The sequence below is a fragment of the Nyctibius grandis genome, chromosome 27 (genome assembly GCF_013368605.1).
Source record: "Nyctibius grandis isolate bNycGra1 chromosome 27, bNycGra1.pri, whole genome shotgun sequence".
Lineage (NCBI taxonomy): Eukaryota > Metazoa > Chordata > Aves > Nyctibiiformes > Nyctibiidae > Nyctibius > Nyctibius grandis.
In genome coordinates this window covers 4,168,860-4,182,754 of record NC_090684.1, presented here as the reverse complement: position 1 = coordinate 4,182,754, position 13,895 = coordinate 4,168,860, and the positions used below count along the sequence as shown (strand labels likewise).

The 13,895-nt window shown below is 57.3% G+C and overlaps 1 protein-coding gene across 1 annotated transcript in view; it reads right to left on the bottom strand.

Annotated features, from left to right (window-relative positions):
* SCUBE3 (signal peptide, CUB domain and EGF like domain containing 3) overlaps nucleotides 1-11,855 on the bottom strand; it is a 33,568-nt gene extending 21,713 nt beyond the window's left edge. Inside the window, exons 1-3 of the mRNA XM_068419320.1 lie at nucleotides 11,771-11,855; nucleotides 3,054-3,176; nucleotides 1,944-2,069 (exon numbers count right to left, since the gene is read on the bottom strand). Coding sequence (XP_068275421.1) covers nucleotides 1,944-2,069; nucleotides 3,054-3,176; nucleotides 11,771-11,855 — 334 coding nt within the window. The remainder of the gene's footprint in view (nucleotides 1-1,943; nucleotides 2,070-3,053; nucleotides 3,177-11,770) is intronic.
* Between the last annotated feature and the right edge of the window lie 2,040 nt (nucleotides 11,856-13,895).

Here is a 13,895-nt window from a genome sequence, read left to right as displayed (position 1 = left end):
AGCCCCAAGGGATGCTGCAACCCCAGGGATGGTCAGAAATTAAAGCAGGGGCTGCAGCTTCGAGCACAGGAGCACCCCGCAAACCCGCTACCTTGGAAAGGAGGTGTTGAAAACCTCATCACACCTGTGGGGCAGGCTAGGGCTGGCAGCTGGGCTGCAGCCAGGCACAAACGGGACGTCCTCTGCGATGGCAGGAGGCTTGCGGCTTCCTCCGAGGCTCGTCCCAGCCAAGCTATGTCCTGCAGATGCCAATAACTCTCCTCAAATCCTCCCGCTTATAACAAGAGCTTAATGTCTCGCGACTTCTCCTTCAAGCTCCGCACAAAAATGAGGCGGCAGCCGTTCAAACCCGACGGCTGAAACGAGACTCCGCCGCTCTAATACCTGTTTTATTAAATGCAACGGAGATGGGCAGAAGCCAGCAGGGCCCGTGTCAGGCCGGGGGCTCGAATTCCTCTCCTGGTTCAAAAGGTCACCCGGGGTGGGCGATGGGGGAGCCGTGGGCTCCCACGGGTGCACATCCCGACCCACCTCCGCTCGGCCGCTGCCTGCGGTGCCAGCAAAGCCTGGGCACGACCCTCTGCATTGCTCTGCTTCTCTTTCTCTTGGCTAAGAGGGGATGCTGGCAGGCTGGGCAAAGCACAGTCGGGATGGGGAGGGGACAAGGAGGATGGGCAAAACCCACCGGGATTCATCCCTGCTGTCCCCCGAGAGCGGCCGCTGAGCAAACCCAGCTGGAGCGCAGAGGGTCTTGACATCCTCGTCTGTAAAATGGGCTCCAGGGGAGAAACCTACACCCCAAAGCAACACGGTGGAGATGCTGGGGTGAGACGAAGAAAGGCTCATGGGGGGAGCTGGGGCTGCCCCCCAGGTCCCCTCTCACCCAGCCACCTCCATCCCCTCCCACCCAACTCTGCAAACACATGACATCCGTGGCTCCACGAGCCCGGCTTTCCTTTCTTCTCCTCGGGCTCATCCTCCCCTGGGAGAGGAAGGCAGAGCCGCCCGCCCGCGCCTCCTCCCAGCTGTGTAAATCTCCCCCCTCCCCAAGGAGGCTGCAAAGATCCCGGTGATGGTGGTTAATGCAAAGCGTATGTGTCCATAATCCCTTCCCCCTCCTCCTCCTCCCAGTGATGAGCTCATTAATGACCCCTCTGCAGACGCTAATTGGAAAATAGCACGAGCTCCAGGCGGAGGGAAGGCGGGCGGCCTCATGCCCTGGTGATCCCACCCGTGGGTGCCGCAGGAGGAAGCGGGTGCCGGGGCGCGGGCAGCCCGGCCGGCCCCGGGGCTCTGCCGGGAGCTTTGGCTCCGCCGCGGCCGGATGGAGTTTGGGGCGGTGGGAAGCGGCCGGGAGGATGCAAGGCTGCTCCGTAGGCAGATGCCGGGTTTGTCTTGGCCCAGGGATTATTTACCCAGTCCCTTCGCTGGTTCCCATCCCCACCGTCTTTGCTATTAACTCATCTATTTTGGCAGGTGCAGGGCCGACCTCAAGCACGAGCGGAGCGAGCGGCAGGGCCCGGGTGAGCCTTCGGCAGCAGAGCTGCTCACCGCAGCAGGACGCGGCCGTGGGGAGGCTGCGACTCGTGCCCAGCATCCCCAAACCCAACCCTCCCAGGCTTGCCTCACCCCGCCATCCCCCAGTCTACGGATGGACCCATGGAGCTGGTTTTCCTCCCAGCATGGAGCATCCTGCCCCAGCATCACCCTCGTGTGATGGGGAGCAACCCTGTCCCCAGCGAGCCATGGCAGCCCGGGACACGTCTGCACCCTGGGAGTGCCACCACAGTCCCCCGGCTCTGCGATGGGTCTGGGGGAGGTCAGAGCTCAGAGGTGCCTGGCAAAGAAAGCCAGTGGGCTGGTCCCAAGGTGCCAGAGCTGCCGAGTGGCTGTGACACGCTGGCATCCCCCCCCCGCCACGTTGTCAGGGGCTCATCCCTCACCTAAGCAGTTGTGGCCGTTGTGTGCCAGGCGGAAGCCGTCGTAGCAGGTACAGCGGTAGTTGCCGGGGATGTTCACGCACTCGTGGACGCAGCCCGCGTTGTCCTCCCGCTCGCACTCATCGACGTCTGCAGAGAGAGGAGGGCAGGAGAGCTGCGGGGGCCGTGCCCATCTCCAGCGTGTTTGCAACCCACCTGATATCGTGCCCTGGGCTCTCTGCTCATTCCTGCAGGTCCCCAGCTCTGGTATCATCTACAGCATCCCTCCACACCCTGCAAAAACATCCCCTGTCCTCCCCACTCTACACCCTGCTCCTCCAGTTAACCTGCCGTCCTAAAGCCTCGGCACAGCGACCTGCCGAGCGCTCTGAGAATCCCACAGGATTTCCCGATGGGTGGGCAGAGCAGCCCATCTCCACGGCGAAGCCTCGCTGCGCCCGGAGCGCGCTTTAATCCCTCTGCTGTTTGTGCTCAGCCCATCCCAACCCGGGACCTGCTCCGAGCAGAGCTGGGAATTTTTCCCCTGCCCCGCTCCTGCTTTCCTGGTGCTGCTCTGCCAAGGAGCCCATTTTCTTTCCATGCCCTACTCAGCTGCATATATCTATATCATCTATATTTATATTTATATCTATATCTATACCTACATCTCTGTCTATATCTACATCTCTGTCTATATCACCTATATCTAAATCTCTCTATATTATTTTTAAGCTTCTCATGTTTTATCTGCTAACCCAGATCTGCAGCCTTTGGCTTGGAAATCCCGCAGTTAAAAAAAGCCCAGCTTTGTTTAAAACAAGCCCCAGGTGATGCTCCTGGGCCTGGGCAGCCCCAGCCTTGCAAACACAGCTCTTTGCAGAGCAGGGGAGGGAGCACACGGCTGCCACCGCCGCTGGCAGGGACATTCACACCCCTCTCCATCCCCAAGCATCGCAGTGTCAGCAGGCCAGGATTTTGGGGCAGAAAAGTGGAATAAAAGGTTTGCAACGGGCTGGGGTAAAGGAGCAGCCTTTTTGCAAGGGCAGGGGACATTGCTGATGAGCCACCACCTGTCTCCAACCTGCCGAGGCTGTCACTGATGCAGGGGCAGCAGCAGTGGTGGCATGTCCCTACCTTTGCAGTGCTTCCCATCGCCGGTGTAGCCGGACTTGCAGATGCACTTGTAGGACTTGGGGGTGTTCTGGCAGATGGCGTCGATGTGGCAGTTGTCGGTGCCCTCCACGCACTCGTCGACATCTGCAAGGGGAGAGGTGGGGAGCGATGGGGAGAGGCAGAGGAGCTCTCCCCATCTCCCCGTGGGAGCCATGGCCCAAGGGGATGACACCAGGCAGCCCTCCAGCTTTTCAACCCGCACAGGAACCAGAAAGGCTCGAAGGACCAACGCTGCTGCTTTGCTCCTGCTCCCAGCCCTGATGCAGCTGGTGATGGGCTGGCTGTGGGACACGGCGAACCGCTGGGTCCGCTCCCAAACACCACTACATGTGTCCCCACTCTCATACAAGCCACCCTGAGACCCCCCCGACCCTTTCGCGTGTCTGATGATAGGAAACACCGCTCAGGCACCCGTAGTCCAGGCTGGAGCCAGCCCAGGCAGAGGTGAAAGTCTCTGTCTCCAATTAGCCGTTTCCTGAGCCGACCAGTCACCCAAATAATCGTCATCGCTTTCTATTCTTAGGCACGGAGGAATGTGCATGAATTAGCAGGGACCACACTAAATAAACCTGGGAGCCGGGAGCGGGAAGCAGGAGGGAGAACTGGGAAAAACATCAAGGTTTCCTCGGGGGCACGGCCAAAACTCCTCATCCCCCTCATCCCCCTTTGCCCCTCAACCCCCTTACCCGGGATGCAGCGCTGTGGTACCCGGGACATCGCGTCCAGAGCACCCCGTGCTGGTGATGGCCTCAAGCGGCGATGCCCAAGGGTTTGCCATGGCAGGAGGCCACGGGAGCGGAGGTTTTAATGGTATTTGGGAAACAGAGAAGTCTCGAGCGCGTGGGGCAGAGGTTTATGAGCAAAAGGCTGCTCACCTGGCTGCTCTCTGCCTTCCCTGCGTGGGCAGCAAGGGAGAGAGTGCCCCAGAGCAGGCGCATCCCCCTCCCTGGCTGCCAGGGCTGTAAAGCAGCTGGATGTCCCCGGAGGGGGAGGCAGGGGCTGAGCGTCGCCCGCAGCCCCTCGAGTACGGGCAGGGCTCCCGGAGCACCCCGGGCTCCCCACTCCGACTCCACGGGCACGTGGAGAGCATCAGCGCTGCTCCGGGGGGGTCACCTTCACCGCCTCCCACGGGGAGGGTCCCACCAGGGCAGGGGGATCTGAGGGTCCCTTCAGCCTCCCTGTACCCCACAAAGAGGAGCGTGAAGCCGCGAAGCTCTCAGCTGCCTTTAAAAAGCTGCTTTTCAGCAACGCCAAGAGCAGAAGCGTTCCGGGACTTCCCCAAAGACACAAAACATCCCTGCAAGGCACGGGCAGGCAGGCAGCCCCACCGGGACGGTGGCCACGGCCGCGGGACCGCTGGCCCCTGCCCTCTCCCGGCCACCCCGGTGGAGGTTTTGCCGGGAGATGTGAGTCACGCAGCCGGGGGGAGGAGAGCTTTGCCTTTGCACCGGGGAGGCGGCACGTGCCTGCGCATTGTATAAATATTTACAGCCCGCATTCATATTTGTTATTTGACATTAGCCATGGCCCGCGGCCACCACGGCCTCCCTTGGGCCATTAATCACCGGCTGGAGGCTGACCCACCGCGGCGGAGACCACAGAGGGATTGCACGGGGGACCGGCACCCCGCTCCCAGCCCACACCGTGTCCTCCAGCACCCATGGCACCGGCCACGGCGACCACCCCAGCACCCAACGGCATCCCAGGGGAGAGGCTCGCAGCCCACCCTGCACCGGGGGTCCCGCGGGGGCTCAGGGGGGGCTGTTGGCCGCCCCACTGCACCTGCAAAGGCCCCATCCTACAAACTCAAAAGCGTGTGCAAATAATCACCAGAGGAAAAAACCTGCAGAAGCCGCGGAGCTCGCTCCTTCCCAGCCACGGGTTCAGGCTCAAAGAGCCTCTGGGCGCAGGAGGAAGCGTCTCCATCACCCACGAGCGCCGCTGGGCATCGCAGCGGGCACCGACCTCACCTCCAGCTCCAGCTGGGGCTCTCGGGTGGGTGGCGGGAGGGATGTGGCACCGGCGCGGAGGGACGCGTGGGGGACATCGCCCTGTGTGGTTCGGAGCCCCCTCGCAGCTCTTCAACCCCGAGTTATAAATCACATCTCGATGCTTCGAGTCACGGTCCCAAGGTGAGAGCTGCCGGGTCTGAGCACCCCGTGCACCCACCCTGACGTACAGGTGGGACCCAGCACCCAAACAGCACAGACCATCCATCAACCCCCATCTCCTTCCCCTAAAAACACCCAAAACATGAAACATCCATCAGACACCACACCACTGAAATTCTCCCAACCTTTTGCCAGAAATCTCACTTTTTTGGGGCTTTATTTTCTATTTCTTTCTCCTCCTGCGCCCTCAAACTCATGACAATGAACGACGTCCGTGCAGCGCTGAACACAATGCCGGGCCTTTCCCATTCACACATGTATATTATTTTTTTTTCTATCTTTTTTTTTTTTTTCCATTCTGTAACTTCAAAACTTCTCTAACTTTGGAAAGATTACGCAGCAGCAAAAGTACAAAAGAAAACATTATAAATTCGCCACTCTGTAATTTTTCCAAAGCTGGAGACGTTCTGAAAGGTTACAGGATTATAAAAAAAAAAGGAAAAAAAAAGGGGAAAAAAAGTGTGTGTGTGTGGGAAGAGTGAATAAATACCTTCCTTGGCACCCCAGGAGCCATCCCAAGATTGGCAAAGATCCTAATTTCAGATCGCTGAAACTTTGGCTCCTGAGGAGTATCCTTCAGAAATGATGGAGTGCATTAAAGAAAAAAAAAAGCCTGGTGAAAAATGAAATTTTTGCATTTTTGTCAACGTGAGCGGCGTTTTCCCACGAAAGGGAAGGTTTGCCGTCGGGGACAGCCCGCTTTTCCCACAGGAGAATTTTCTCCATCCCAAAAACCGCCCGCGGCCGCGCTGCAGGTGCTCCCAGCCGCCACCAGCACGCGAGGGATTTCATTTTCAAGCCAAGCAAAGAGAAGATTTATAAAAAAAACTCCTCGCTGGGGTGTGCCCTGCTCGTCCCCCTGCTCATCGGGACCTTTTGAAGTCCAGGTCCCCAAACCAGGTGGGGTTTTTTTGGGGTGGTGTTGCCAGCCAGGACCCCCTGCAGACCTGCATCCCTACAGCCCCTCACTCCCCTTCTTGCACAAATAATCAAAGACGCCCTTTTTCACCCAAAGTTGCCTGAAACGAGCCCAAAGCGGACGGCGCAGATGGGCGCCAAAATCTCCAGAACTGGGGGATTTTGCACCAAGTGGGGAATTTAATTTTGATGAAGATGCCGAATCCCATCGAGGACCCAAAGTCTTGCCCAGGTCCGGTGTCCCCCGCTCCCTGCCCAGCCCCACATCCCCGTCCCACCGCGCTTTGGGATTAATTAGGGCTCGTCGGAGGGCGAGAGCATCCTCGGCATCGCCGCGCCGGGGGGTTTGCGGCGAAGGGCAGGAGGCTGCGGTGCTCGCCCCGCGCCTCGGGCCATGTTTTTTATTCCGTTGTGGGTGGGATTTTCCAGCGCTGGCTGTTGGGCCCCGTTCCGCTCCAGCTGCAGCTTTATTCTCCATTTCAAAGGCAGCGGAGGCAGACGGTTTCAACGCCACTGCCATTTCGAGTGTGCCAAAAGCGGGGGGGGGACGGACCGCCAACCCCCCGGGACTGGCGCGCACCCACCGGGGAGGCGAAGGGCTTTGGCCAAGGCCGGCGGGGAAGGCGGTGGCAGAGCCCACAGGCGCCCGGGTCCCACGCTTGTGCCCGCGATACGTGACAGCGAAGGGGGATAAAGCAACAGCTCATATATTTTTAGAGCCTGGATTGAGGCTCTTTCCTTACTTCCTTATTTTTTTTTTTTAAATAATAAATAATAAAAGATGGCTTTATCCATGGGTCGCAATTCCAAATAAATTTGAGGAGGGGGCTGAGATAGGGCAGCGAAAACCTGCCAGAAAACCCCTAAACAAACAAAACCACCGTCCTTTTTCCCTTTCCTTTTCTGCAAGCACTTCAGCTTTTTCTTTCAAATTAATTTTATTCTATATTTTCATATAGGCATATATATTAACAGCCTGTCTGTACAGGGATGTGTGTGTAGCTGTTGGCAGACACGCGGAGTTTCCACTCGGCCTTAATGCCAAATTAAAGCTTTATAACTTCAGTAGCTCTTTTTACCAGGTTATTAATAACCACCTCAGACACTGTGGTGCAGTTTATTAATCACTTGTTCGCCCGGGGAAGCTCGCGAGGGCGACTCGTGCTGCGCAGGGCACGGCTCCGGCGCAGGCCATGGCATCCCACCGGGAGGGGACGGGGGGACCAGGGGCTGTGAGAGGGGAGGAAGATGCTCTGCGGGGCGGCTTTGTGCAAATTGGCCAAAAATGCATCATCTGAACTCGAGATCCTAACTGAGGTGCTCGGCCATGGCTTGTTGCTGTGCCGGGGATGCCAAGCCAGCGGTCGCCGAGTGGGTACCCGTGCTCAGGTTGGGACAGAGGGGATGTCTGCATCTCACCCCATGATGGAGACCCCGCACCAGCCCCACTGCAGGAGCCCAACGCCCCACGCACCCACCCAGCCCTCCCCAAAGCAGGTGGGACCCGGCGGATGCAGCGGCGGTGCTTGGCCCCATAAAATGACGGAGCGCAGACGAAGGACGAGGAGTCACAAGTCACAGCGAGGACGTGGGGGGGTTCCCAGCCTGTCGACCCCACTGCCCCATGCCCAGACCCCGCTCTGCACCCCTTGCCCCGGGTTTTGCTTCCCCAAAGCTGGCAGTGCCCCAAAAGGGGCTTTTTTTTTCCCCCCAATCAACGCTTCCCACTCCTGCGAGGGCAGAGCCATGTTGAGCTCCCCATCCCCTGCACCAGCCCGGCTCATCCCGATGGATCCCAGATCCACCATCAGATCCACCATCCCCTGGGTTGGAAATGCTCCCTCCATCCCACCTCCCTGTGCCCCCCCCGGCTGCTTCAGCTCAAGTCAGCCGCGATTTCTCCAAGGACACTTGGATGCTCCACACCAACAGCGTGTTCATCTCCCCGGGGAATCATCATTGCTGTTGTTGTTCCTTTGGCTTATCAAAAAAAATTTTGCCTTAAAAAAATGTGTGTGTTTGTTTGTTTTCAGCTTTGGGAGCAACAATCGCAAGGTCTCCAGTGGGGAAGACGGCCTCGCCGGCCGGGCTTCCTCCAGCACCGCGAGACAGAGCAAACTTTATTTGCCATCCCAGGCTTCTCCTAAAGCCTCTCGGGGGACTTATAATTTTGAAAGCGAAGGTTAAGGTTATTCATGCATATTTTTTTCCTAAATGGATTACTCCGGTGCGACCGTCTGCGAAGGAAAAATCTATATAAAAATTAAAGAAAAAAAAATAAAAACTCCTGAGGAGTTTGGAGACAGCAATACATCTCTGGAAGACTCGAGGTGTCTGAATATTTATACTCCTGTTGGCAGTTATAAAAAAAACCTCTTCTTCCCTCCTTCCTACACCCCCCCCCCCCTCCTCTTTTTAATCTCGGTACAGGCATGTTAGACGCCCTCAGTCAAAGATCTCCTTTGAACTGGTGTATGTCGAAATGTTTACAGTTTTACATTTCATATTTCAGAGGGGTGGAGGGGACAGGCGCAACAGTCGCACACTGTGAACGCAGGAGCGGGAGGAAAGCGGAGGCCAAGGGGGAGGAGGTTCGGCGGGGATGGGAGGGGAATCGAACGGCATCTCCAAGCTGCAATTGGAAAATTTTAGACTCCTACCAAAAAAAAAAAAAATTAAAAAATTAAAAAAAATACTCTCTGGCGGCGTAGGCTCTGCAGGTGCATCCCCACCGAAGCCGGTGGCTCCATCCCTGGGCGGCCGCGTGGCACCGGCTAAAAAGGCTGATTTTACCCACTGAGCTGGGCTGGGCCCGTGGTCCCACTCAGGACCCCGCGCTGGGGCTGTGGGACTGCTGGGGGCTGCAAACTGGGGTGCTGGGGTCCCCCAGGGAGATGCTGCGTCTCCCTCCTGGCCCTGTTCCCACGGCGGGATGTGCAATTTGGTGGCAGGGAAAGGTGGCGAATCCTGCTGGGTGGCTCCAGGTACAGGGGTGCTGGCAGAGGAGCGCGGCACAGCTGGATCCGGGCGCTGCCTGGTACACGAGGAGGGTGCAAATCCACCAGCCCTTGGGCTCCATCCTCCCCAGGGCGCGGGGAGGGACCGGTGCCGGCAGACGATGGCCAAGGGCACCGCTCCGCTGTGGGTGGGAGCTCGGGACAGGCTCTTCTGCCTGGCAGGCTGTGAGATGGACCGACGGGTCACGGGATGGGACCGGGGGTGGCATTATCTGGCCAAAAACCAGGGGAGCTGTGGGTACGGCAGCAGCGTGGGGACTGCACGGAGACTTCATCCCAGCTGAGCGCCTGTCGGGAGCCTCCCAGGGGTTATTTGGATTTATATTGTCAGTTCTTCTCTTGAAAGCTTTCCTAGCCCTAAACTCAACCAATAAACCCCGCAGACAGCGAGGTCCTCTGGCAGACACCCTCCAGGCCCGCTGTACGGCTCTGCTGAATCCTTCCTTCCCTACAGACTAAACTTTCCAGGGTAATTCGGCGTGAGAAATGAGACAGCAAGTCCTACCCGCAGTGCAAGGTTATCACAGCAAAACAAGCCCATCCGACAGGAGAGGAGCCATCCCCAGCCTGCGACAGTCACCTGGCGAGGGTGCCTGTCCCCCAAAAGGGCAAAGGCTTCGGTGAGGGCAGAGGGGTGACAGGTACCCCATCCTCGGAGCATCACCCCACGTATGCAGGAGGGACGCCCGATGCTTTTCAGAAATATCCCACTAAAACATGCCCGAGGCACACGGGGTGGCTTCGAAGAGCTCAATGATGTTTGTGCACGCAGAAAAACAGGGCTCCTAGGAACAGCACGGGTTTCATCTGCCATTGGTGATGCCGGGTCCATGAGTTCAGCCTCATCCAAAAAGGAGCAGGTCCAGCCCTGCCCAGAGCCTTCGCGGGGCACCAACCCTCACCCCTCACCAGCCCGCAGACCCCCCCAGCAGCTTTGGGGAGTCTCTCTCCACCACAAACCCCCCCAGCTGCAGAGCGGCCGGACCCCCTGGGTCTGCCCAGTGCCTTCGCTGGGGGCCGGGAGGAGCCAGCACCGTCCTGGGCGTACGGCGAGGGATTTACCCCAGCGCAGGATTGAGCTCACCTCTCTCCACCCCCACTCCACCCCTCTCCTTCCCTGAAGGGATCTGTCAAGTCTCTGCACGATGGAATTTTACTTTGCTATTTTAATGCAATTCTGGCTCAGGCTTAAATGGAACTGGAAACCAAAAGGCCTTAATAAATAAATATTATGATAAGAAATGAAAGCAATGCATACACTCGAGATAATTTGAGGGGGGATAAAAACCTAAGCATTCCTTTCGAAGCCTAAATCATAAAGGTTTACGTGAAGCTGGGTGCCTTCTTACCAAACCTTTGCCCTGGAAAAATCTCACCCCCCATGCTTGCCCAGACTGCCCTCCCGAAAAGTCACCTATTGTTTTAAAAACACTTTAAGCCAGATAAGACAATAGCCTTGAAATTCCTTCTAACTTTGTCGGTGACAGGGCTTGGGGCAACCACGCGCGTGGCTGAAATGTGCCTGTTCCTCATGCCTACACGAGGGCTTTAATTATATCCCGCGCTCCTATATTTCATTCACACTCTCTTTTAATCTTGCCGCACGCATAAACACGCGGCTACTACAACAGCAAGAGCCAAAGCTGGTTTCGGTAAATCTTACATAGTGTTAAGTGCTATGGAATAATTAAAAAAAAAAAAAGATAAACCAGCAGATTGTACAGATAGTGGTGAATTAAGGAGAAAAACCACCTTTGAGGCAGCCACCGGGATCCCGCACATAGGGCTGTGTGTGTTTGCACGCGCACGCCGGCGCGTGTGTCCAGAGAAAAACCCGAGCTAAATATAGAGGTGCTATAGAAAAACCTAAGGTATAGACAGACCATACATAAAGCTACGAAGGAGAAACTCCGGCTCGGTACGGGAGCTGCGAAACAGAAAAGCCCGAAGCTGATACGGACGGGACGTGCCTCTCTTTTCCAGAGATAGGGAAAGAGCTCCCGTGTTTTCCAGGCTTTGCTGTGTTCAGCTGCCCCAAGTTCCCTGCAGCCCACACCCCCACAGCACAACACCGGGGATCCCACCCGCGCCCGTGTAAAACACAAACGCAGATGCAACCTCCTGGCGTTACACCACCCGCTCCCCCGTCCCTTCCCTCCAACCCAGCCCGAAACGAGCCCTCCTCGCCCGCAGTTACCCCCATCTCCCAGACACTGCAACCCCCAAACCAGAAAATCCCCACCAAACAGCGACGTTTTCCCTGTGACGGGTGCAGACTTGTTTGCCCACCCTAATTTTCTGCCTCTGCACCCCCTGCCTTGAGATAAAGAGCCCGAACCAAAGAAAATAAAGAAACGCAACTCATTAAAGAGTTTACAAAGGAACCGACCCCAACCAAAGGCAGCAGGCAAGAATATCTGCACGCAACATTTAAAATCCCCTCCACTATTTGTTGTTACTGCTGCTAATGTCTCCAGCCTGCACATAAAACCCCAGATCTAAAGAAGAGGTCCGGCTCCCTAATCCACACATCAAAGAGCAAACCTTCAAGCTGGGAAGATTTTTCTCTTACCTTGACTGGCTTTATTTGCCAGCGTGTTTCCAGAGTGGAGGAGAAAGAAAAGGATGGAAAATCCAGCAATCTGCAAAGCTCCCATGGCAATCCCAGCGTGCATGGAGGAGCCGGGGGCAAGAACGGGGGGATTTCTAGTGCTTGAAAGGAACCAAGAGGCTGAGCACGCGAAGGGAAATGAAGAGGACGAAGGGGCTCTCTTCTTGCCGTGTGTGAGACAGAGGGAGGGAAGGGAACTGAACTGATGGAAAAAGCTGCTCTGGGTTCAGTTTGGGGCTCTTGGTGTTGCTGAAGAGGCGAGAGCGAGGGAAGGAGACCCAGGGCAGTTGGAGGAAAGTGGACTCTATCGCCCTCTCTCTGGCTGCTGCTCTGATCCCTTCGCCTTCTCCTTCTTTTTTTTTCTTCCCTTAAATAAATCCCAGCCAATTCCAGTTTTGCAAGCGAGCAGCAGCAGCAGGAGCAGGGGGGAAGAAGGCGCCTTGCCCTGGTGCTGGAGACCTGAGAAAGGGGAGTGGAAAGGAGAGCCCCATCCAAGCAACGCCCTTTTTCTTTTTTTTTTTCCCCTCCCAGCCTTTCTTTCTTTCTATTTGGCTTTGGTTACTCCTTCCCGGCTCCCCCCCTCGCACCCCCAAGGCTGGGCTTTGCCTGCAGGAATTTACAGTCTGTGCTGGAGGAGAAGGGCCAGTAGCCATGGAGACTGCTTCCCTGGGAGCAGGGAGGTCAGGCGGAGACCAGGGGCGATCAATGCATCAATGCAAAGCCCCCCGCAACCCCCAGACCCACCCCGCACCTCGCAGCGCCTCGGCTAGCCGAGGGCTTGGGGTGGTGGCGAGGGGAGGGGGGAGGCGTATGGCATGGGAAAAGGCAATGGGGGGGAAAGAAAAGGGGAAGGAAAAATATATATATAAGAAAAAAAAAAAGAAAGAGTTTGCGGATGGCACGACCTGGCTGGGCTCAGTGGCTGTGGGAGCGTGTTGGGGTGGTGGGAAGCAGGAGCGGAGAGCAGCTCTGCTGCTTGCAAGGGAGAGGTGGGGAGGGGGGAACTGGAAATAAGGGCGGAGGGGGGAAGAAAAAGACCTTTCTGAAATATTCAGGGGGTTTTATTTGCTTGCAGGAGCCTCTCGCAGACTGGTCCTCTGCAGCCGGCATCCCGGGGGTGCAGGGGGACCCTCTGCCCACCCTGGGACCATCCCCTGCTCTGGGAGCTGCTGGCACCATCTCTTTTCCCGGGTGTTTCTGCTCCTTGAGTCGGAAGAGGCATCACCAGCCCTGAAACAGCAGCGGGAGACAGGGCTGGGAGCCAGGAGGAAGGCGTGCAGTGATTTCACCTGTCCAGGGACGTAGGGTCCCGCAGTCCCAGCAGTCACCCTGCCCACGTGGTCCTGCCAGCCCACCGTGCTGCCCCTGCAGCCTCTCGCGTCCCCTTTTTTGGTCCTAATAACCCCTAAAGATACAATAAAGGGGGCTGGAGGCGATGGAAAACGTCCAGCTAAGCCAAGGCACCCGCTGCCGCCTCGCTGCGGAGAGGAGGGGAGGGACGGCGGCTGGACAGGAGGGTGCTGAGGGGTCCCTGGGTCGAGTTGTGTTCTCCCTACAAAAAACACACAACCCTCGGGCTGCCTTCAAGGGACAGGGACTGTTAAGAACAGCTCTCCTTTAGACAGGACAGATGCAGCGCGGCCGGCCCCAGGGAGCAGCACGTGTGGAACCGGGAGCTCCTCTGCACGCCGGGTCTTTGCAGAGGCCAAGGGCAAGGCTCTCCCTCCCGGCCCCGTGGAGCCATCCTGCACCCACACAGCTCCTAAATCCATGTGGGAACCGACCCCTGCCAGGGAAGCAGGAGACCAGCATCAGCTGAAGGACAGATGCACAGACATGCCCGTTACACCCAACGCAAATCTCCAACGTTCACATTCACGGGGAACCTGGAGCCAGGGGAGGACGCGTGGCCTCAGGCAAGGCAGCTCCCAGCCCACCACAGCTAAAAGGGGATTCTCGACAGGGATAACTGGCTCTGCCATAGCCCGGTTGGATCAGAAATCCAGCGCTTACACCGACGTGACCAGCCCCAATAACTCACAGCACATCTCACTACACTGTACTGAATCAAACCAGTAATGCAAAA